This window comes from Spea bombifrons, chromosome 11 (assembly GCF_027358695.1).
Source record: "Spea bombifrons isolate aSpeBom1 chromosome 11, aSpeBom1.2.pri, whole genome shotgun sequence".
NCBI lineage: Eukaryota > Metazoa > Chordata > Amphibia > Anura > Pelobatidae > Spea > Spea bombifrons.
In genome coordinates this window covers 3,647,259-3,672,908 of record NC_071097.1, presented here as the reverse complement: position 1 = coordinate 3,672,908, position 25,650 = coordinate 3,647,259, and the positions used below count along the sequence as shown (strand labels likewise).

General features: G+C 41.8%; 1 protein-coding gene across 2 annotated transcripts in view; it reads left to right on the top strand.

Annotated features, from left to right (window-relative positions):
* The window catches only part of GRID1 (glutamate ionotropic receptor delta type subunit 1), a 319,319-nt gene that overhangs the window by 286,102 nt on the left and 7,567 nt on the right, over positions 1-25,650 (top strand). Inside the window, exons 13-16 of one of the 2 annotated variants that reach the window (XM_053450620.1) lie at positions 1,494-1,689; positions 17,160-17,326; positions 19,565-19,805; positions 24,700-24,785. In XM_053450620.1, coding sequence (XP_053306595.1) covers positions 1,494-1,689; positions 17,160-17,326; positions 19,565-19,805; positions 24,700-24,785 — 690 coding nt within the window. The remainder of the gene's footprint in view (positions 1-1,493; positions 1,690-17,159; positions 17,327-19,564; positions 19,806-24,699; positions 24,786-25,650) is intronic. The other variant, XM_053450619.1, reaches the window with a different exon arrangement.

Below are 25,650 nucleotides of genomic sequence, written 5' to 3'. Positions count from 1 at the left end.
AATACAAACCACCCTTTCAACCAAACTCTTCCCACCACCGGCAATCAACTGCTGACGCCATAACCATTTTAGGTCTATGCCAGTCCAGCGTGTGGAATTTTTGGAAAAACTTAAAAATATGAAGGTTTTCGCCCACCCCTAGCCACGTAAGGAGGTACTAGTGGATGTCGTGGTTGGAGGACATCATGACTAGAACTTGGTGGAAACTCAACTTTTCTGACCAGGGCAGTATTCATGAATACCCATAGGGAGAATGCCAGTGATAATAAATATCTGAATCAAAATATTTTTTTTTCCTTAACAAAATGTGGACCACCGACGTTCACCAATGAGTCAAAAAAAACCAACGAGGCATTCTACAGGGTTGACTCGTGCCTTCAGGAAGAGGAACTTGCCAAGGTTGGGCTTTTATAAGGAATGATGCATTAGTCAAAGTCCCACTTTAGAGAATGAACCCCACTCAATATTCTGACCTGCACATACCTCATCCACCATTCCGGGGGTCCAGCTCTTTACACTTCCATTTTTTTTTACTCTTCAAAGGAGCTGGATGGTGTCGTGCCATGTGCCTCATTAATGGTGTCCAAACTAGGCTTTACATCACTTAAGAGTCTCTTTTGGGTTAAAAGGTGGGGTAGTCGCACTGATTCAGCTCCTTGGTAAGTAATACAGCCATGGAAGATTAGGCAGCACTCGCCGAACATGGGGTGCTTTGATGTAGCGGCCGGCTGAGAGATATACGGCCATATAGTGTGACGGGATGCCCAATATTTATGACTTAGGTAGGTGTTTTTTGAATGGTATTCACTGGGTAGGCGCTGAGTTCTTGGTTTGTAGTGTCAGGTATGGCGTCAATATATAACATGGAGTCCATCAACCATGCTGACATCAATAATAGCTTCCCGAGAAAAGCCAATCAAATCAATACTCTCAGTGGTTTGAAGAGTTAAAGCACTATACGTATTACCATGATATGATATAATGTGATATTTTGGGTGACTTTCCCGGCTCAAACACCGCACTGAGCTGATGCTTTATGGCGATGCTAATGAAGTCCGTTCCTCCACAGACTTTCATGAGTCAGAGTTTTGGGGTGGGTGATTAAGACTGAGCCATTCTATTGTTTCTCCCCGGGCAGTATGATAAAGAGTCATACAAATGGCTAACGTGCCGCCGCCTGCAAACATTATATCATCCAAAAACTAGAACTGTTCTTAAAAAAAGAAAAGCAACATAATTCTGAGACACTCTGGCCGGTTCCTGGTCGGATTGGTCCTTTGTGAAGATTTTTGGGCCGTCCAAGGGGGACGCCCAAGCCATCTTCTCTTATACCAATACAGCTGTATCGATTTTCCCTATTAGCATGAAAAGCTCATTCGGTTGCGTCCCAATGTCAGTAATGTAGGCTTTTTATGTCGATAATCCTTTGCTAGGTTGCTTTGAACCCCTGCTCTATCTCTTTTTGAACTCTTACCTTTCGGATTTCGTTGTAGAACCTTTCACGACCTTGCCAAGCAAATGGATATGTCTTATGGGACCGTGAAGGATTCTTCTGTATACGAATACTTTAAGGCCAAAGGAACCAACACTTTGGAACAAGATAGCACGTTTGCCGAACTATGGAGAACCATAAGCAAAAATAACGGGAACGATAACTGTGTGTCCAGTCCTTCAGACGGTATCAGAAAGGTAAGTCAATGAACCACGTATCCTCATAAACATCATAAACATCCTATGAGTCCATATAGGAAAGGAAACGTGACTTCACCACACTGAGCTGATGCTTTATGGCAATGCTAATAAAGTCCTGTTTATCTAATGAAGTCTTCTCCTCCATAGGCTTTCATTAGTTCCCAGGTCCCAATGGATGAATGAGACTGAGCCATTCTATTTTGTTGGACTAAGATGGAACACATACACGTGGCTAATATACAGCTGCCTTAAACTTTATATTACGTGAAAACGACATTTATTAAATTATGCATTAAAATGGTAAACCCAGTCTTTTTTTTGGCAGGATAATCTCAACACGTTTGCCCCGTTTAAATAATCGGGGTGCTAAAATATCCTATATTATATTCTTATTGTATATTATATGTGTGACTTGCTTTGTCCTGGTCAAAATGTTCTTCTGCAAATAATCGATAATTGCATTTTACATGCGCAAGAAACCTTTCTAGTTTATATTTTAACCTTGTAGCCAATGCTATTGTATAGCCCTCTTTCACTATTTTTTTTTGTGGCACAGATAATAATAAAAAAATAATAATAATTATTAAAAAAATAATAATACTAGTAGTGATAATAATAATTATTAAATTAAATTAATTAAATAATAACAATAATCATTATTATTTTTAAAATAATAATTATTTGAATAATTATTATTACTATTATTGTTATAGGTAATCTATATAGGGCTGTCCAATGGGATGAGTTCTTTTCGACCCTACATATAGGGCATTTTATCCCCTTAATGTATCCCCCTGTTCCCTCTCGTCAGCTTTATAGCCTTAAAGGGATTTTTTGATTGTTTTGACTTCCAAAAGATCATTTTTATATTTTTTTTTCTGTCTCATCTGACACAAAATACATTAGCGCTATGTCCTTGTGATGACCTATTGCTAAAAGCTAGTTTACCAAAAAAAGTTATTTTATTTATTTATTTAATAAATAAATAAATAAAACATTATTTATTTATTTATTTATTTATTTTTTTTGTTACATATTTAATATATTTTTTTGTTCATGTCATTTATTTTTTTTAACCCGTCCAAAATCTCTGCTCGAAGCGTTTACCAGATCCCGGCTTGATTTACTCAGAATGTGAATGTTCGACACCTTTTTTTTTCCTCCGGGGCGTACTCTGTCAAGTGACGAAATCGTTTAGGTTATTGGACACTTTTATTTGAACGTTCTATGATACACCTCCGGGGTTTGTTCTTCGATTAACACTCTCGCTGCGTAAGTGCTCGGCCAAGTCACCCGCGTCTCTGCTTGTAATTTATTTGTTGGGTTTCATCTTTTCTTCTCTTGACGTTTTAAGAACAGACCTTTAACTTATTCTCCGTGCGCTTTATGGGATTCTTAACCCCTTAATGTCAAAATGCATTGTTTTAAATGGGTTTAGGGACCGCCCATTGTCCTTAAGGGGTTAATAGATGTCAACTACATCAATGCATTTCCTATCAGGTTGCCTTCCCAAAGTTACATTTCATTCTTGGTGTCGGTGGTCTTACATCTCACAAACGCACCATTAACCACATTAACCCCTTAATGACACCTCTTAATGACAGGTTAAAGAGGTGTAATTGGTCCTTAAAGGCGCAGTTCCACTGAAACATGAATTACCCGCGTGTGTTAATCTAACTTGCGTGGGTTTATCGCCAGGAATGTTTTGAAAATTGCCTTTTTTTTTTTCTTTTTTTGATCGCACTGTCACAGAAGCAAAAGAGACAGGTAGATGTTAACCCCTTCATGACCAAGGATGTATTACTTTTTTTTTACACTTTTTTTTTCTTCAGGGCTTTCAAATGAGATTTACACATAAAACATAATATATACATAAATAATAACATTGCCAGGATATTTTTTTTTCTTGAAAAAAAATAGAAGATATTTGTACTTCTCAGTTCATTATGTAGCAAGATGATGATCTAGGACCCAAGTGGTAAGGGCACGGTGTAAACCAGGTCCCCAGTCTTCTCCTTCTCTTTGGGAGGGGATATGCAGCCTCTTATATAACCTCCTAAGTCAAAGCCTATGGGGAACCGGATCTTCCAGGGTTCGTCCCGAAGGGAGAACCCACTGAAGTCCTCAAAGAGGAGTGGTGGCCACAAGGCACCAATCCCTCACCACCATCACCACCACCAAAAAGCCTCAGGGTCTTCAGGGATAAAAAAAACATACCAGGAGCAAAAAAAAACCCCACAAAACATAAAAAAATAAGTGGTCTGAATTGTGTGTCGATGCCCATCCCAGAACATGGCTATTATTACCGCATTCGCTTATAAGAGGAGGTTTTTTTCAGAGCAAATGCTCAAAGACCCGTCTTATATTCTAGGTTTTATTAAATATGAAAAAATAGTTTACATGTTGTGACGGATCGTCCTGTGCCCCAGACTGGACACATCCGCCCGTCAGCTCCTTCCCTCTCCCAGTAAGCGGACGCGCTGTGGCTGTCCGAAGAAAGCAGTCACAGACCAGCACTTCCCTCAATCATGAGACAGAACTTCATGCTTTGAGGGTAAAACAGAACTCTCTTTATTACAAACACACAGAATTTATATACAATCTCCATTCACTGTGCACCGAACCCAACCCCCAATCCCATCAGCCACATCCCATCACAAATCCCATCAGCCACATCCCCTCACAAATCCCATCAGTATACAGGGGATGCATCAGGTGAGGGGATTAAGGGATACAATGGGTTCCCCCACCTGTGTTATCCCCCCTGTAGTGCGGGTGCCGTCTGGGCAGACAGGGCTGTGCTGGATGATTAAGAGCCCCAGCCAGATTATAGGATCGTCTCTTTGAAGGCTGGGGCTGAATCCACATTCAAACCGGCTACACATAAATATAATAATAATAATAACAGTGAAGATCAGACAGGGTTCGTCACATTACTCCCCTCTTGTGCAAACGTCCGGCAGACACAGCCAGATCCCTAACGGATCGGCTTGGGGATGACCGGGCCTCTACTATCTCTACTGTCTCTAGTCCTGCGGGGTAGGGAGAGCGGGCGTGCGGCCTCTGGGGCACCCTGGCAGCCCCATGTCAGTCATCCAGGCTCCTAGGCCTGGCCCGTAGTCAAAGGGTAAGAGGCCAGCCCAGAAGCCTCTCCAGTGGGCAGCCCTCTTTAGTCTCCTCTGCAGGCATGGAAGACCTTTCTCCAGGGCTTCCTTTCCCCTCTGGGCCCTCAGCCCAGACTCGGCTCCCTCCCAACCTGATGGAATCCTCCCATGGTTACCCTGACTACGGGCTTGTCCCGAGACAGCTCCACATTCCCCCACCCAAACAACAAGAGCCCACTCCAAAGCAGCAGCAGTTTCACTTACCCCTACCTGGCTCTCCGAGTTGGGGCTCGTTTTGCCCACTAGACCATGCCGCTGGGGAGGAATGCCGGTTGCCCTTCCTCCCATAATTGGTGACAGCCGCTGGGGAGGGTCGCCGCCTGCGCCCCCTCCCGGATGCTCGTGCTGGGGAGAGCCAGATAATGGGGGTGTAAGCAGTGCAGGACAGAGGTCAGCGACTCTCTGCCCGGTTGTCAGTGCTTCTGCTTGTGCAGGGAACGGTGCTGGGCAGAGAACAGCGTCACTCTGCCTTGTGGCCAGCTCTTCCGCTGGTGGTTCCCTGCTAGCAGGTGGGGACCCTTCGCTGTGGGGCGGGCAGAGGCCAGCAGCACTCTGCCCTGTTGCCGGCGTTTCAGCCACAGCGAGGATTGCTGGTGCAGGACAGAGGTCAGCGACGCTCTGCCCGGTTGCCAGTGCTTCTGCTGGTGCAGGGAATGGTGCTGGGCAGAGAACAGCGTCACTCTGCCCTGTGGCCAGCTCTTCCGCTGGGGGTTCCCTGCTAGCAGGTGGGGACCCTTCACTGTGGGGTGGGCAGAGGCCAGCAGCACTCTGCCCTGTTGCCGGCGTTTCAGCCAGAGCGAGGATTGCTGGTGCAGGACAGAGGTCAGCGACTCTCTCTCCGGGTGCCAGCACTTCTGGTTGGTCCTCGTTAGCCGGCGGGAACACTGTGCTGGGGAATGAGCAGAGGCCAGCAGCACTCTGCCCCGTGGCCGGCTCTTCTGCCGGTCTGGCATTTTGCGGTGCTGGGCAGAGGATCGCGTCGCACTGCCCTGGTGGGTCCCTGCTAGCAGGCAGGGACCTTTCACTGTGGGGCGGGCAGAGGCCAGCGGCACTCTGCCCCGCTGCCGGCGCTTCAGCCGGAGTAGGAGGGGCGCATGGTGCTGGGCAGAGAACAGCGTCCCTCTGCCCTGTTGTCTACGCTTCTGCCGCCTCTAGTGGAAACCCATAGACCGCTGCCTCAAATTCCGGCGACTGCACGCGGTCCATAATCGCCCGGAAGACTTCCTCCCAAAAGTGATTGCCCACTTTCACCTCTTCGGGCTCTGGCTGCAATGCCAGGGGCAGAGTGGCTGAACCTTCAAGTCCGGAGGCTTGCCAATTACAGTGAGCGGCCTCCGGAGCTCGCTCTGTGACATCTGTCAGCTCACACTGCAGGGCGTAGCTCCCCTCGAATAGCGCCACGTATTCTGCCTCGAGGCACCATTCTCTGTCTACTAGTCTCTCAAGGTCTTGGCTGAGTTCACTTGTTGCAGTGGGCGGCAGGGCTCTCCGGCGCTTGTCACTAATGTCCCACCATCGGTCCATGTTGCCACTGCCAAAGAAACCCCTTTCCTCGAATGCCTCCCACAACAGGCCAGGCCCGCCAACATCCATCCCTTCCGGAGAATGGGGCTTTCTGGATTTTCGCTGCGGGCCTCGGGCTTCCCAGTATATGGCTCGGTACTCCTCTTCGAGCCCAATCTCCTGTCGGACCAGCCTCTCTAGCTCTGCAACCTCACCTGGAGACGCAGGTCCCCCGAACAAGTAGAGCCTCCCATTCACCTGGTCCCTGATTCGTTGTTCTAGGGTGGGCAGATGTGTACCTTGGTGGGCGCTCCACTTTTCTAGGGCCGCTCTCCATCTCACGAGCCGGGCTCGGGTCCGTCTCTCAAACTCCCATACTGGAGTCTCCGATTCGAGGGTCTCGACTCCCCTCCAAGTCACCCCGCATCCCGGTGACTGTTCAATCCACTCCATCTGTGGATCCGTTTGGCTCTTCCTCGCCAGGGTATAACTTTGTTCTGCGGCTAGTTGCTTTGGTCCGCTCTGGTCTGGAAGGAGTAGATCCCACCGCTGCCACCAATGTGACGGATCGTCCTGTGCCCCAGACTGGACACATCCGCCCGTCAGCTCCTTCCCTCTCCCAGTAAGCGGACGCGCTGTGGCTGTCCGAAGAAAGCAGTCACAGACCAGCACTTCCCTCAATCATGAGACAGAACTTCATGCTTTGAGGGTAAAACAGAACTCTCTTTATTACAAACACACAGAATTTATATACAATCTCCATTCACTGTGCACCGAACCCAACCCCCAATCCCATCAGCCACATCCCATCACAAATCCCATCAGCCACATCCCCTCACAAATCCCATCAGTATACAGGGGATGTATCAGGTGAGGGGATTAAGGGATACAATGGGTTTCTCCCACCTGTGTTATCCCCCCTGTAGTGCGGGTGCCGTCTGGGCAGACAGGGCTGTGCTGGATGATTAAGAGCCCCAGCCAGATTATAGGATCGTCTCTTTGAAGGCTGGGGCTGAATCCACATTCAAACCGGCTACACATAAATATAATAATAATAATAACAGTGAAGATCAGACAGGGTTCGTCACACATGTAAATTAATATTTACTGATAAAACTTTTTTTTCCTTTGGGGTCGTCTTATATTCAGGCTTTTTGTTCTCTAAATTAATATTCAAATGTTGGGCGTCATCTTATAATCGAGCAAATGCGGTATAAAGCCATAGCCCACGACATATTAAGATTGGGATGAGGAACAAGCCCAGGAGAAGGATATGTACCAATGTTAAAAACGTAATTTTAGCAACCTCTCCCCGAATACAGAAATATCTCAAACACATAGTATTTTTTAAAATGTTTTTGAGGGCCACGATGCTCCCCTATACACCATTTTCATTCATTTTAAGTATTTTTGTGTTTTTGGTTTTTTTGGGCCTTCTATTTCTACTAAAAAAGATGCTGAGGGACATTCTTTGCATTTAATCAATGTTTTATCTTATTTTTATCATTTTTAATTTTATTATTATGACGTTCTGAATGACCCCTGCCTTCAACCCTCCCTATGGTACCTAATCGCTGAGCTTGTTTGTTGGATTTGTTGTTTTGGTGATTTCTTGCCTGCTGGCTGCCCGGACCTCTACTTGGTTTTGGACTTTGTTGCTGCTCTTGCCCTTTATACCTAGCTTCTGATCTGATTTGACCTAGGCTTGACCCTGCTCATGTGTCTGACCTGGCTCCTGATATGTGCTCTGGTTGTATCCTCGTTCTATCCCTCCGTGTTCAGTCCGTCTACCTTCTATCACACTAATGGTTTTGGTAAGGGGTTACAGGTGGGCGCAGCCAAGTGCTGGTGGCCGTGGAGTACTCTGGGGCTCAACCCTAGAGGAAAAGGGGCTGTCATCGGTGAAAACCTGACCTGACTGACCTGACTCGGCATAGAAGGTTCAGCATGACTTGTCATAACAGCTGCTCCATAATGGTTAGGGAGAGATGGTGGCCTCTCTTCTCCTTTGGGACAGTCAGGTTGCTTGCCCCCTTCTCCCCTAGACCAAAAGGTGCCTGTCCTCCTTTATTGATGAAACTTGACCTTACTGTCCTTAAAAAGACTGCAGAAAAGAACCATGAGGTCCCTAAAGCTTATATAAGATATTTTTTTATGTTGACCCAATAAAGGGTATCACTAAAAACTTACCATGCTACGGAATCCAACCCTTTCATTAAAGACCAAATATATATACTTGTGTAGGACGACCTGAAAATTACTGTTTACGCGTAGAAAACGAAAGTACTTTTTTAAAAATATTATCAAGAAAGCCCTGGTGAGATGAAGGACTTGGACAATTAAGCCGTGGGCCCAGGTGACATTGCCATTTAAATAAATAAGCATCTTTTATTTAGAATGTAATTTTCTCCGAGCTTTCAGCGTGTTCTGATAGAATTATTACAATTATCTTGTCTCGATCCGTCTCCAGATAAAAGGATGTGGTTCGCTAAACATAGATCCTTTTGTAGAACATCATGACACGCGAATGAGCTTCCTGGCAGAACATTTCAAGGTTGGAATTTTGAAAGTATGGAGCAAATTATTCAACTTAAAAGCCAAAAGGATTATATCAGTCATAATGATGCTTACGGTGCCAAGGCAGGGGCCTTCACAATGTTTGTGGGTGATAGCTTTAGAAGGCACGACGAGAAATGACATGTTATATCCATCTTAATCAATAAACACAGCGATGCGGCCTATTCACTGGGATAAGCAGATGGTTCCTTTTCAAAACACAATGAGCGTCTTTCACGGGGATTTTAATAGATTACTAAGTAAGACAGAATGTTTCAGACATGTCTTTGAAGCCATTGTGGTCTATCCATTAGAAATATTATTATCCATATGCAAGCTCTTTATTATTTCTGTCTCTTTTGTATTTTTTTTTTTTGTTTCGTTCGTACGGTAATGGGGATATCGGATCCGGAATTGATCACTCGTGCGGTATTTCTCTATGTAGCTACTTGACAATGATTTGCAGCACATAATTCGAGGGTTATATATCGATGCAACTTGGAATGGATTTGTCTCTGTAGGACATCTTAAAGTAACATATAAAATATAAGCAGTTGTCTAATTAACGATGGACCACTATGGTCCATCTATGTCTGATGACTTCATGGATTCCTCTGGAGCAGCCAGTGAGGACTTTAAACCAACACATAGCTCATCGGTAGGAGAGCCAAGTTGGCTAGCTCACTTTGAGGCCCTTCCTTGAGGTAAATTCTACTGTGGCTGTTACAGTAGAATGTTGGATTTTGTTCTTGCTTCCATGGTTAATACCATAGGAGCATTGATGAGGCCAGAAGTTGATGGACATTATGACATATTGGGGTACATTTCCCGACACTGACAGGTGAAAGCTGTGACTTTACACCCATTCGGGTGAGATAGGTAAATCTTTCTGGGCTCATGGCCTCACTCCAACGCATACAATCTTTCATCTCTGCGGCTTGTGATTCCCCAGACGCCATCTTGGCGTCCTCTCCGGTCAGAGAGTGTAAATCCTATCCTTCAGTACCACCTTAAGGGGAAGAAAAACATAGCCTGTGGCCGTGCATACCCAGCCGTCAGCCATACTTGTCATCAGAAGGCCATTGGCCTAAAACTACAGACCTTTGTATCATCTGCAAAAAGACACCTCTCTTTCTTTCTCTTTCTTTCTCTCTGCCCTCCTCTTGCTTAATTTCTTTCTCTATTGCTCTCTCTATCTTTTTTCTCCCCTTATCCCTCTGCATATATTTTTCTCTTTTTTCCTCTCTCGCTCTCTCTATCTTTTTTCTCCCCTTATCCCTCTGCATATATTTTTTTCTTTTTTCCTCTCTCACTCTCTCTATCTTTTTTCTCTTTTTCTCCCCTTATCCCTCTGCATATATTTTTCTCTTTTTTCCTCTCTCGCTCTCTCTATCTTTTTTCTCTTTTTCTCCCCTTATCCCTCTGCATATATTTTTCTCTTTTTTCCTCTCTCGCTCTCTCTATCTTTTTTCTCCCCTTATCCCTCTGCATATATTTTTCTCTTTTTTCCTCTCTCGCTCTCTCTATCCCTTTTCTCCCCTTATCCCTCTGCATATATTTTTCTCTTTTTTCCTCTCTCGCTCTATCTTTTTTCTCTTTTTCTCCCCTTATCCCTCTGCATATATTTCTCTTTTTTCCTCTCTCGCTCTCTCTATTCTTTTTCTCTTTTTCTCCCCTTATCCCTCTGCATATATTTTTCTCTTTTTTCCTCTCTCGCTCTCTCTATCCCTTTTCTCCCCTTATCCCTCTGCATATATTTTTCTCTTTTTTCCTCTCTCGCTCTATCTTTTTTCTCTTTTTCTCCCCTTATCCCTCTGCATATATTTCTCTTTTTTCCTCTCTCGCTCTCTCTATTCTTTTTCTCTTTTTCTCCCCTTATCCCTCTGCATATATTTTTCTCTTTTTTCCTCTCTCGCTCTCTCTATTTTTTTCTCCCCTTATCCCTCTGCATATATTTTTCTCTTTTTTCCTCTCTCTCTCTATTTTCTCTTTTTCTCCCCTTATCCCTCTGCATATATTTTTCTTTTTTCCTCTCTCACTCTCTCTATCTTTTTTCTCTTTTTCTTCCCTTATCCCTCTCTATATATATTTTTCTCTTTTTTCCTCTCTCGCTCTCTCTATCTTTTTTTTCTCTTTTTCTCCCCTTATCCCTCTCTATATATTTTTTCTCTTTTTTCCTCTCTCTCACCATATAAATGCAAAAAAAAAAACATATTTCCAAGACACTCGTTTGTTTAGAGTCTCATCCCGTCTTTATCACGTCTGAAACAATACTACACCCATTCTCTATCTCTATTTATCTCTTTATCGTTTTTTCTCTAGGATTTCTTGTGGCAAATAGCTCTGCCACTTCACTTTTCTCCTATTTTTTTTTTTTTGTAAAATTGCAAAGTTTAAAGACCGTACAGTAGCTGAAACTTTAGGGCGGCAAGAAACATCAGAAAATGATGTAATACGTACATTAAGATGGAATGTTTTTTTTGTTTTTCTTCTTCAAAAATAAAAAAAGTCTTGCTGATTCTTGAAGGGCAACCATTGAACGCAGTGCATCAAATACATAGATACGCCGCGTATCCAGCTGCGGATACTTTCCTCTTTGGTGTAAAGCTCCTTTAGAAACCAACTTTCCTAAATATCTAGAGGAGAAGCAAATTCTTCATGACAGCAGGTGCCTACAGAAGTAAGGCGAGTATAGTTAAGGCCACAACGGCTCATTCAATAGCCCTAATGCATTATAGAAAGTATAACTAAAAGCCTGTTTTTATAAGAAATTTAATCTGTACGTTCTTTTATGCAGAAATAAAATAGCTTTGGCAGAAAATATATGAGAAACGTTCAGATGAGGTCAACAAGAAAAATAAAAGCTGATCTAACACCCAAAAAAAGTGTAAGATTGTGTTGTTAGCATGGAAGAAAGCGAATTCTCGGCGTAGAAGCATCAGTACATTGAGTACGTTCACCTTGTCTAGAACATTGCAGAAACGATATGGTTGCTAGGAGCATTAATGAGAGAAGAAGCTGCCTCTCTCTGCCGAAGACACGACAGCAATCCCCCCCCACACACACATAAGTGCCGGCGACACAGAGAAACGTTCAGTGGCATAGGCTATAAAACGGCACAACTTGACCCCCTTCTCAGGTAAATAATAAAATCACGTATCTTGACATCAGAAGAACCTCGTTTAACGGAGACGCCTGAAACCTGTTGTTTGTGAGAAGCAACTCTGGGCCTGAGATGATCATGTGTTATTTTTAGACTCTTAAAGACTATATTCCAACGTTGGAACATCCTCCTTGTCTAGTTCCGTCAAGGCTCTGCTCAACTGCTTATGGTGGACAAGTAGGACACATAGACGTGTTGTCTCCGTGATAGTGGTGTAAACCATCATCAGGGTTTGAAGGCTAAAATCCTCAATTATAGTTATATACATGTGATATTCTTCTATGGCCAATTAATTTAGTGACATGTATCGGTAGGTGTGATTATGTGTTATATATTTCGAGGTCCACAAGCCACCGCTTATCCAAGTCAGTCTAGACATTTAGAGCATGCTTGAAGGGCCACCAAGAGGTTTCAAGGCCTTGACTTGTCTGTTACACTTAGTTTGCGCAAACTACTAGAATGAAGTCACAATTTCACCATTTTAACCCCCTGCAGGAACAAGAATATCTAGGAAAGTCAATATTCTACCAATGGAGTCATGATGTATGTAACACTTCCTGAAATGTATCTGTGTTGTGATGTCATAAGCTGTCGTGTGACGTAAAGTTTAAAATGGAAGTGACATAAATGACTACTAAAACCACTTTCCTTAGTTTTTTGGATATAGATACATCTTTTTTCTCAGATCAGGGGTGTCCAACCTGCGGCCGTCCAGCAGATCGCAATGCGTGTGATTAGCCAGCAGGGGGAGCAATCAGAGATGCCAGCAGGGTCTAGACCCTTCTGCACTTCTCCTGTCTTCCAGTGACCTTCCAGTGGATGTCATGGCAGGTGAACTTCATTAGCATTGCCATAAAGCATCAGCTCAGCATGGTGTTTGAGCAGAGAAAGTCACCCAAAATATCAAATGACTGACAGCAACGGCGGCCTCCAGGTCTGCAGATTATTGGAACAAAATGAGGGGGAAATTTTTTTTTGTCAATGCCGCCCTATATTAGTGTATACAGAACTGGGGTTTATACTCAAGCAGAACAATATTTTTTACATGGAACTTCCCCTTGAAATGGTCTAAAAGTTTAAAAATAATATCTAATAATAATTAGAATTAGTTTTGTCTCAAAAGAACGCACTAAATATTTTTTTTAGGCAGGCAGTATATTGCTTGCATCAATTTTAAAGAACCTCTTAAATCCCAGCATTTTAAATTGCCTACATGGAGAATTATTAGTAAAATAGTGGAGTAGCAATGGAGTTTTCTTCTCTTTGAAAAATGTATTAGGTTGAAGTGTTCGGGAGCAAAAGTAACATTTTATCATCGAACTTGCTTAAAAGAGAGAAAAAAAAGGAAAATAAAATGTCTATATTTAAAAAATATATTATAATTAAACATCCTTAGTTAAATCCCCTTACAACAAATTATAAATGTGAAGGAAAAAATATTATTAACAATAATCTTCAACCTTTTTATATATTTTTTTTATATATTGTATATATTCTAGCTCTGTTTTTAAAAATACATTTTTAAAAAATTTTCCATTTTCTTTTTTTTAAGCGGTTTTAGTTTTTAAATAATATAATGTTTCAGGCAGCTGCATATCAGCCATCTGTATGACGTCTCGCTCTGTTATCTGACCCCCAATCTACTAGACAAACCCCCCGCCTCCTTATCATACAATAGAATGGCTCAGTCTTAATCATCTAACCAGACTTTCTGACTAATTAAAGTCTATTAAGGAGGACTTCATTAGCTTATGAAGGATTGTTACAAAGCACTTTAATATACATTCTTCGTCGGAGGGGCTCCATGGGACGTAGGGGTTGCATGTAAGAACCGTTATTTTGTTAGTACTGAAACTGCCAGTAAATTCTCGTGGAATTTTCCGTATTTTTTTTTTCTCATATTTCCAATAGATATTTTTTCTCTCGGAATATGCACTTTCTTTTTTATTGAAATACAGGATAATTCGTGATGATTTTTACATACATGTTACAGCACTTAGTGTGGAAGGAATGGGGAGTAATGGAAGGTGAGTGAGGAGTAGGCACAGGGCCGGCCCTGCCGTGGAGCAGAGTGGGGCAATTGCCCCAGGCGGCACTTTTGAAGAGGCGGCACTTTGCCAGCCCCAAGCGTCTTTTTTCAGTACCCACTCGGCGCCCCTCTCTCTCCTCTGCGAGCCCTCGAGCTCGGTCTCGGTGCCGGCTTGTAATGCTGAGCGCTGGATTATGACATCATTTCCGGGGCTCAGCAGTGAAGCAGAGCAGGGAGACTCGCCGCAGGACTGCTAGAAGGTATGTTAAGTACAAAGGGGGGGGTAGGGTAGATAATGAGAAGGTAGGGAGAGGAAGGGTAGATAATGAGCAGTGGCTTCGGCGGGGGGGGTCAGCATTTCAAACTTCGCCCCAGGCGGCACTATGTCTTGGGCTGGCCCTGAGTAGGAAGAACATGAGTAGGGAGCGTGAGACTTCCCTGCCCAGAGAAAGAAGAAACTGACCTGGAGACCCGGGAAAGAAATGCTTCACCAGGAGACTCTGAGTCAAACCCACAGGGTCCCAAGCATTATCTTTAGTCCCCCGCAAACGGAGATTAAAGTTGGCCCCTAGAGGCCAACTGTGATACTCAGAGTCTTCAGTTCCAACCTGGAGAGCCCCTAAGTTAGCTATGAAGATATTTAAGGTCAAGGGCATTCAAACACTTTTAATGACTGCTATATCAGGAAGAGAATAAAGTCAGAATTAGTGTGGCTCTCAAAGGGCAAATATGACAGATCCATTGAGGTCTTTTACCGCTTTCAAATTATGTAAATGTCAGTGGCGAGGGAGAAGAACATTTCCGAACGCTTTCATACAAGCCCTATGTATAAAAATAATTGAAAAAATGACATTGGTATAAATCCGTGGAACATCAAGGACAGCACTGTGGAATATGATGGCACCATATAAATCATTAAATAATAATAATAGTAGCAGATACATTGTTACTGTTTGAGGAAAGGTAAAAAGCTGCTCAATTCCGCATGGCTGGAAGGCTCCAGTTTGATGTGAATTCTTGAATACGGACTTTATTGCCATTTGCCCGTCTTAACCATGCCGGCGAGACCAGACGACCAGCAGTGTCGAGGTTCTTGGCTGGAGATTAGCCTGTTACTAGAAAATGAAGCCTAACAATTATTCTTAAAGGTGAGGAAATACCCCCACAGGTGTTACCATGATTCCAACATGCATGTTCCACATCCAAACACAGCCGTGGAATGGTTTTTTTCCATGGAAGCTTTCCTCACAATTTAGGGGATCGGTGAAATCCAGTTCTCGTTGGGAATGGACCTGCTTGATTCAACGGACAAGGATCTATTAACTTCATTACCTTGGCCCAATCCTTGTGAGATGACATTCCATCATGTGGCTAGCTCATCCTTCTCTTGTCCGTGTATGTCCCTTCCTGACAACTTCATTTTAGAGGAAGAGTTAAGTCTCTGGGCCACCAACAACATTGACCTTTTTTCTTCTGTCCTACTCACAGCACAGGGTAACACAGAGCCCTTCCATTTTGGTGGTCTTATATGTTCTCTATCACATGATCCTCACTCATCTGTCACCCATTATGATCTGCACACTAGGAAACTTCCCAGGAAAGGCATCCTAGAGCGCTCCCTCTTCCGGAAAGTGGACTTCCTTAGTGGCTGGGACAGTCCAAGCATATGGACATGGCCAATCCTAGATGGCCTTAAGTGGGTGGTTAATAAGAAGGGAAGCGGATGACCAAAAACTGGAAAAAGGGGAAAATGACCCGGAGATCCGGGAAACAGGAAACTTCACCCAGAGACTCCGGGTCAAACCCGGCGAATTCTAAGGTGTGATTAGATTGCATCTTAATATTTTCAGGTTCTTTTATTTGTGAAACCTATTGAAAATCCTCAATTAGGAATTAATTAAAAATAAATGAGTACACCACAGATTATATATTGTACTCCACATCCGAAGCCTGCTTTATTAGTAACTTTCAATGGTGTGAACGAGTCCGTCGAGATAAGAACAGAGCTCCTCGTTTCCAATTACTCGTTATTATTCAATGTGAAAGCTTTACTTATGCAAATGCAAAACAAAGAAGTCAATGCTTGTGAATTTATGTTCCTTTACATTACATCCAGGAAGCATCTGTTGTTCTGTATTCAGTATTAATCCCAGACACGGGGGGGTGGGGGGGGGATATATTGCTTCGATAAAGTCATGATTACTTTCCATAAGAACAACGATGGGCTCTGCATGTCGAAAGGACAGAAAATTGGTAGCATTAAAATATGATTTAAGGATAACATTGTGTTTATGGTGCAAAGGCTTTGAGATATATAAGTATTTTAACCCCTTAAGGACAATGGGCGGTCCCAAAACCCATTGTACGGGCTTTTGTCATTAAGGGGTTAAAAAAAGGACATTTCATCCAATAACGCAAACGTTTGGACGGGTTAGTCGATTTCTAAATTCTTCACCGTGAACAAAATAAAAAAAATGAGTAAGCAAACAGAGAAAAGAAAAGTGAATCGGATATCTTTTATGTATTTACTTGCTGGTCTTCTAATGGTTGCATAATCGTGGACAATGCAATAAAGTGTCGGAGGAAGCAAGCGGGGTGCTGGGTTGTATGGTCAGTGGTATTGGAAGCAGGAAGAGCCAGGTGGTTCTGACACTTTACAGGTCTCTGGTTAGACTTCACCTAGAGTGTTGGGGACAGTTCTGGAGACAATCATCTCTAGAAGGATATTGACATTCTGGAGAGAGCGTAGAGGAGGGCGACTAACATGGTTAACGGGTTGTAGGGTAAAAAAGGAAAGACCAAACGATGTCAATATGTCCGACCTTGGAGGAGACAAGAGAGAAAGAGAGAGGAGTCTTAGAGAGAGTGTTAGATAAGTGGAATAGCCTCCCAGCAGAAGTAGTAGAGGTTAATACAGTTGAGACATGGGGTAGGCAGGGGGCCAAATGAGTCTCATCTGCTGTTCTATAGTAAGCAATGCATCGTGACCGGTATATACATTGCGTTTTGTTTTAGTCTTCGCTGTAACCTTTCTTTCTCCGCTTGCTTCCAGGCAAAGAAAGGAAACTATGCTTTCCTGTGGGATGTGACCGTGGTGGAGTACGCGGCGCTCACGGATGACGAATGCTCGGTGACCGTTATTGGGAACAGCATTAGCAGTAAAGGATACGGGATGGCATTGCAACACGGAAGCCCGTACAGAGATATCTTCTCCCAGAGGTAAAACATGCCCGGATCCTTTATTTATCCCTGCGTTGATTAAACGTGGCAAACTTTTCATAAAAAAAAAAAATCCTAGTTTTTCAGGGAATGCTTAATTGTCATGTGACACAAAAGAAGGCGCTTATAGGTTGTTATCATGGAAATTTTGTTTTTTTGTTGTTAAGCCTTTAGATGGGTTGGATTCGGAGCCTCCGGCTTTTCCAGGTCACTTCTTTATTTCTCGGGGCGGGGGGGAGGGTTCTCTGGAATGTCCAGGGCTAGCTATGCCTATATATGTGTGGCTAGCTCTAGCCCAGCCCCAACCAAGCCTATTTCTGCCCCCAAACATGGATAGCCCAACCCACACACCGAGTTAGCCCCACCTCCAAACAAGAGGAGGAAAAGCTCCATGTAGCTTGCAGAGGGAAGACAGTATAATCTATAACAAATAATCCATGAAAACGTTAAAAAAAATAATAATCGTTCTGGAGCCGACTCTTTCCTATTCTACGCTGCTGTTATCATATATAAGACCATATGTTATGGTGGATATCCCTGCTTGAACACAGGTGACTAAATCAAGTTTATCTTGAAATAACTTAAGTCAAGTTTTTCCATTGCGTTAGGGACATTTAGGCAAAACATTTGGCGAGTCTCTACATAGGAGCTTCACGGTGGGCTCTTAAAGGGTTAATATTTCAAGAGTCTTGTGGGTCCGCTCAATTTTCCTGAACATTTATTATATATATATATATATATATATATATATATATATATATATAAAAGACTCTTGAAATATTAACCCTTTAATAGCCCACCGTGAAGCTCCTATGTAGCGATTCGCCAAATACGTTGCCCAAATATATACATATATATGGTTAATTAAAATAAATTAAAATAAATTGCCGAACTTTATTGACAAGCAATAAAGGATTCTATGAGATCATAACAAAGTGCTAAGGAAAAAATGTAGTAAGATCCATGCAGCCGGGGGGGGGAACTTTAATCTCGCCGAGTCCTAATTAAAGCTGTTGCATAACCTCCTGCGCTTAAAATCAATGTGTCGGGATTTGCGAAAGATACAAATTGATTTATTTTTTTTTTTTTTTTTTTTTTTTATTACTTGCTCCAGATCAGCAAAACTCTGGAGGAACCGAAAAAAACAAAACAAAAAAAACCTATCCCTTGTTATATACATAAGAGACTTTATAAAGGATAAAAAAAATCCTTTTGGATTCTGCACACGTTCCGGCTGCCCAGATGCGGTATCATTAAATACTTTACAATGCTGACAAACGTCTGCAGGACTGCATGCGAACTGGGAATATTAAGACCGTATCTGGTTTGGAGCTGGTAGATTGCGTTAGTAACATCAGCTGCCAATTAAGCACCAGAATCCTCGAACTAACTAAATCTGCTTTTTTTTTCCACATCGATTCCCCGCTTTAGTATGTTAAACAAATAAGTCTTAGCAGATCCTTCGTTTTATTCTTTCCTCTGAAGTTTTAATCTCATAAAAAAGACACCGAAAGTTTTTATACCAGACGTTCCACAAGACTTAGGATACTTAAAAAAAAAAAAAAAAAAAAAAAAAAGTTCACATTTTTTTATATTTATATATATATATATTATATTTTTATATTTAAATATTATAATAAATATTATTATAAATATAATAAATATGATATATAATTTTTTATATTTAAATGTTATGATAAATGTCATAAATATTATATATGTATTTTGTTATATTAAAAATAAAAAAAAATACATAAAAAATATTCTGTATCGGTTTGTCTTAGTCGGTCAATTCTAGTCTTTTCATACCGCTTGAATATATGTATTGTAGGATGCTCTGCGTATAAAGATAATAATAATAATAATGATATATTAAATTAGAAAATGCAAGCTAATTTAATATCAAAGGGGCACGTAAAATAAAGGGGCATTTTCTGGGGGGCACCTTTTATCCCCTTAATGACAAAGCCCGACATGTACGGGCTCAAAATGCATTATTTTCAATGGGTTTAGCGACCGCCCATTGTCCTTAAGGGGTTAAAGACATGGGGGTCATAAAAAAAAGATGGTGGACATTGGCACTATAATGACTGGAAGCGTGATGAAGAGCTTTTGAATTATATTGCAGTAGACAATAAAAATACAATAAATTATCCAATTTCCAACAAAGGGTTGTGAGCGGAGCAGAACACACATTGCTAATAACCGGTTCGATACTTTGTTTCCTTGACCTTTCAGGATCCTTGAATTCCAAGATACCGGTTACCTCGACGTCTTGAAACAAAAATGGTGGCCGCGTATGGGAAGATGCGACCTCAACAGCCACAACAACGCGCAGACGGACGGGAAGGCGCTAAAACTGCATAGTTTCGCCGGAGTCTTCTGCATTCTGGCCATAGGACTATTACTCGCCTGCTTGGTGGCCGCGTTGGAGCTATGGTGGAACAGTAATCGCTGTCATCAGGAATCACCAAAAGAGGTCCATAACTACTATTCTTATTATATAAAAGGTACCTTAGGGAGATGCATCATTGGACGCAGTAACCCAATTAGTAGATCTAGTTATGCATTGACAACTTACAGCACTCTTCCGGTGAGTCTTTTGACCATAGGAATCTGTACGGAAGCACCAATCATGCATATCCCTATTCGATATATATATATATAAAAAAAAATATAAAAAATATAAAAAATGTGCTCTTATTATAAAAAAAAAAATTCCGAGCCAATTAAGAGTAGTGCAAGACATTTAAAAAAAAAATTTTTTGAAACATTTATAAAGGATCCCATCCTTAATTTTTTTTAATTATGATTTTTTTTTTAATTATATATTTTTTTCTATGTATTTACTGATAATAATGTGCAAATAATATATGCATATATTTAAACAAATAACAAAAAAAATGCGATCGTCAAGCCGCTACAGAATTAGTAAATTAAGAGGTTTCCGCTACGTACTTAATGACATTAATATGCAGATAATATAAGAATATGCTACATAAATATAATAAAAATAAAAAGAATGCCTCTATTTTTAAAGAATGAGTAAATCGAGAGGTTTCCACTTCGCTTCACTAAAAAGTAAAGGAAAATAAAATGTGATTAATAATATAGTAACAATGTCATTAATATATTTTAAACGAATAGCAAAACAATTTAAAACAAAATGTGAAACTGTATGGTTTCCAATTAAATTCCACTTTCCCGCAGTGATAAAAAAAAAAAAATAATATATATCTAAAAACAAAAAGAAAAAAAAAACTTTGAGGTTTCGTTTTGATAAAAAAAAAAAGAAATAACCCCAAAAAAACTATTAAACAAAGTTAAATAAAACGGTGAGCACAATAAGGTGATGCTGATTGTTGTCATGCATAAAACAAACATTCATTTCCATCAATTAATTTTCTTAACAAGCTAACCTTCCAGGAGACTCCCTTTGGTTCCGCAGACGCTTCTAAACAAAGCACTAACATTTAACTGAACTTGTAGAAGCCTCGGTTTGATATTGTTAAATATTTCCTATTTTTTTCTATTTTTTTTCTATTTTTTTTCCATTTTTTTCTATTTTTTATTTTATTTTATTTTATTTTTTTGAGTCGCCCCATCAAAAACATTAGGAAAAACGATTAAGATGCCTATTATGTTGTAAATCCGTGAGAGTACGGCTAAGTACATTTATGAATTCAGGGTAGAATTTTCTTGAAGCATTAAATGAAACCATCTGAATGTTTTTTCCGGTTGCTTCAGGGAAACGTTCCCTTATCTCATCCATGATAAAAAAACAAAAAACATTTGTTTCCACGCTAGCGGAAAGAATTAATGATATTTCTAATTTGTGCACATCTATGTATGTTGGAGTAGGTGTGTAGAAGTTATAAATATTGAGTTATTACTTACAATAGCCCACAATATCTGAAAACGTAACCGTTTCAACATAATTGTAGCTAAATATTCTTTGGGAGGTGGATTACTCGGAATACCCACTCATGCACTGGCCTAGCAACAGCGGTTGTAGCGGTGGCAGCAGCGACCCAGTTCATGCCTCTAGGGGGGACCAGTGCGACCCCTGCGACCCCTTCTTCCTGTCTCCTCGTACCATTTAAAATTGTTTAGAAAGGGCTCTTTTCACCTGGACCGCACCGATCCAGGTCGGAAGGGCCCTTTCTAAACTATGTTGAACCGGCACAAGGTGACAGGAGCTACGCCACGTGACCCTGCGGTGTGTAATTGTGTGTGTGAGCATAGAATGTGTATTTTTGTGTGTGTGAGCATGAATGTGGACGTGTGTATGTAAGAGCATTGATGTGTACTTGTGTGTGTGTTTGGAGAGCATGGATGTGTACTTTTGTGTGTGAACATGGATGTGTAATTGTGTCTATGTGTGAGCATGAATGTGTAATTGTGTTAGTATGTGTGTGAGCATGTATATGTAATTTTTTGTATGCGTGAGCATGGATGTGTAATTGTGTGTGATGATGAATGTGTACTTTTGCGAATGAGCATGGATGTGTACTTTTGTGTGTGTGAGCATGTATGTGTAATTGTTTGTATGTGTGAGCATGGATGTGTAATTGTGTGTGAGAATGAATGTGTACTTTTGTATGTGAGCATGGATGTGCAATTGTGTGTGAGCATGAATGTGCACTTGCGTGTGAGCATGGATGTATACGTGGGGTGAGATGGAGTGTGTGTTAGTGAGTATGAGTAAGTGAGTGTAATTTGTGTGTTTACATATGTTTTATGTTGGAAGAAGGGGGTGCCAAGAAGGCACAGACTAGCTGCTGAAGTTGGGGGGCCCGGGGTGAATTTTCGCATCAGGGCCCGGTGGTTTCTAGTTATGCCCCTGGACTCATGTCCTTCACTCAAAGGGTTTTCAATCCCTGGCTGTAAGATATAAACAGAGACTTCTAATTCTTGTTACTCAGCATTCCGGTGCTATATCCTTCAGCATTTGTAGTTTCCAAAGTTGGACACCTTCATTAGGTGGTATGGTGGGGCCAGAACCAGCACCATCCTCTTACCTGTCCAGCTACCTCATGATGTATTGAAACAGAGTTTCCACGGGGTATGATGTCATATCATACGCTGCACTCGGTTTCAATATATCACAAGGTGGCAGGGTGGTAGCTGACGTTGAGGTCAGTGCTACAAAAGCATAGACCTCAACCTATTTGTCAGCTCAGTGAGCTGGTCAGGGGAGATCCGATGATCTGCCTAACCGGTCCATGATCACCTATGCTCAAGAGAGCAGGGCAAGCCGAGGAACTTGGTAGGACAGTAGCCCAAGTCGAGACTGTCCCGGAAAAAAAGAGGACCCTTAGGAGGTATTTGATTAACTCAATAAGATGGGTTCAAACCACAGTTGCCAACATTTCGTCCTGTGCAGTCAGAACACAAGGTGGCATAATCATTGGGTGAGGCACTTAGGTCTTATAACCACGTTGTGCAGCACCATCAGAACAGAGGTCATGGCCACCGGACAAAATCAGGGCAGTTGGTAACTATGGCTTAAACTTTAACAATGAGCCAAATTTGGATACAGCAGCATTAGATAATAGCACTAAAAAGGCAGTGACTACGTCAGCGATCAAGACCTCACCACACGAAAATCCCATAGAAAATGTAGATATCTTGTGATTTCATGTAATTTATGTTTGCTTCCCATTATAAACGCAACACACATCTGGAAAGCAGCATTCCCTCGCAATAATATCTCCTTATATTCCATACACTCCACCGAACACATGAAGATGCTGGTGTACCTGCGCACATAATGAAGCCATCAGGGAGCTACTTACTAAATCCAGTGTTGTCAGAGGCGAACTTTATTCCAAACCTTAGTTGATTCCTCTACGGAATGCGGCCAATTCAGGCTTTGCCGAGTTCCATGCTAAACCTAGTGAGAACTAGCGATTTAAGATGAGAGTTGAAGGTCAATGCTGGGTCATCAGGGTTTAGTCCGGAGAGTAACTGGAATATAATAAAATATAATGCCGGATAGAATTAGGAAGCATGATTTCTATTGAGAATCTAAAAATTACAAGAATTGTTAAGAATGATAATGTTTAAATAACATATTCCTTGTAATCCACATTCATGAAACAGTCTATGGTTCCTCCCTCCTAGCCTCCATGGCGTCAGCCTCCACATTACCACCATCTCACTCGGTCCTCCAAGCTTCCTTTCGAACCCTTTTAACTCCAGACTCTTGACCTTTCCCGACACTAGTGTATCCTCTCTTTTCACTTTTTCGATCTTATTCTTCCTCCATCTATCTCTCGTCCCCATTTCGTCATGCCCACTTTTTTCTCTCTACCTGTTGCCCCCCCCAACCAGGGTCCTTTTCCATTCTCACCCGTGGTTAATGAAGAAACTGAAGTACTTTGCTGTCACAGATCTCAGTAACATTGCTCCCTTGTGCTCCATGGATTTGACTCATGTAGGGTGTAGTGGTAGGCATACCTGGGAACTCTATGGATTTCCCCCAGAGTCTCCGGGTGAAATGTTGCTTCCCCGGGTCTCTGGTGGGTCTCTCTGCTCTTTGGTGTTTAGCCATGCCAACTACCCACCCAATTCCCCTCCCACTCCCAAACAACTCAAGGCATACCGGCAGCATGGCCAGCCCCCTCCCTCACAAAGCCGCTCCCACAAAAGAAAGAGGACCCGGGTAACTGAACTTGGGAAGTTCCCAGGTATGGTGGTATGACACCATTGCTTTTCCTGCTGAGGTCATATGCAGCTTATGAGAAAAGCACCATATGACCACAGATATGGGTCTCCTACTAACCATGACTTCTCTTTGGTGGTTGGTGGTTGATGGTTGTGTCAGCAGTAGTTCCTCCCTTTGGACAAGCCCTACAAAGTCTACTGCTATAAGCAAGCCCTTCCCATTGACCACAAACAGGCTAATTTCCATAATTACTTCTTCAACCAATATATACAACAACCCTACCCCATGGACTTGGACCCCCTGGGCAAGTGTCTTTGTTTCTTCCTTTCTCTCCCATAGAAATATTTTTTAAAATTGTTTGAAGATTCGAACTTATAAATTATCACCTATAGGGCTCAATGTCATTCGAGTTGATCGCTGCTTGTCTCATTTGATCATAGGCATAATCCCATCGATCAACACCACATCTCTCGTTCTCCTACAGCACCACTAATTCCAAACGTCATGGTAGACCTCAAAAAAAAAAAATGTCACTAACGTAATTTGGGTTCCTTTGAGTATGGGGTGGGTTTTTTTTTTGGAAGCCAGACCTTTATAATTCTAAGATCGTGTACCTACTTTTGCACGAAAATAAGTCTGGCCATGGTGTCATAAAGTGGCTCAGAGGTAATTGAAACAAGTTCATGTTGTGCCTTTCATACAGCAACACCGTGATGTGATTTCATTACAGAGGGTCAGAAACCATATCACTTTGAACAGAAAATGTATCCTTACAAACAGAGACTCCAGGTCAGTATAACGGTACTTCTTATCTTTACTGGGCTGTATGATACTTCCATATATTTAATGGTCCACGTCGTTTGCAAAGAGGTCTTCTCATCGCAGCAGCCGATAGAACGTTCTTGTCGATTGGATTGTTCCATCGGTTGCCATATCGATAAGAAGACTTTTTGAAAAAATGTGCCGCCGGAATCACATTTTATTCATAAAGCCATCAATGAGTTTATTTGCTGAATCGCGAGTTGATCTGAGATGAAGCATTTCATTTGACCGACATAGGTGAGCATCGGGAATGGCCAACGCAACTCAACGCAAGGATGCTGCTAGTGCTTCCCGAGCTCACAAAATGGAGTCTTAAATAATTTTATACAAATAAATGGTTAATGACACTTTTTATATCTGCTTAGAAGAATTGTCCAAATTTGTCGATTTTTGTCCAAAATAAAGTCAAATATGGAAGCCCCATCTCATGTTATGGAGAAGACTTTTTCTGCTCAAACACCACACTGAGCTGATGCTTTATGGTAATTCTAATGAAGTCCGCTCCATAGACTTTAGTTAGTCAGAGTATCTGGGTGGTTGATTAAGACTGAGCCATTCTATTGTTTCCCACAAGACAGTATGAAAACGAGTCAGGGTGTTTGTCTAGTAGACCAGGTAAGATAACAGAGCGAGAAGACTTACAAAGGCTGGCTAGGCAAAAACTATGTTTTTTGCTCAATATTTTTTGATCTGAAAAAAATGGAAGTTTTTCTTAACCATCTTTACATTGAACTCCTATGACCAGTTTAATTTGGTTTTAAAAAGCAATTTTAATCATTTTAATAATTCCATAGACCATTCTCTTTAGTAAGCGCTGTCTTATATTTGGCGA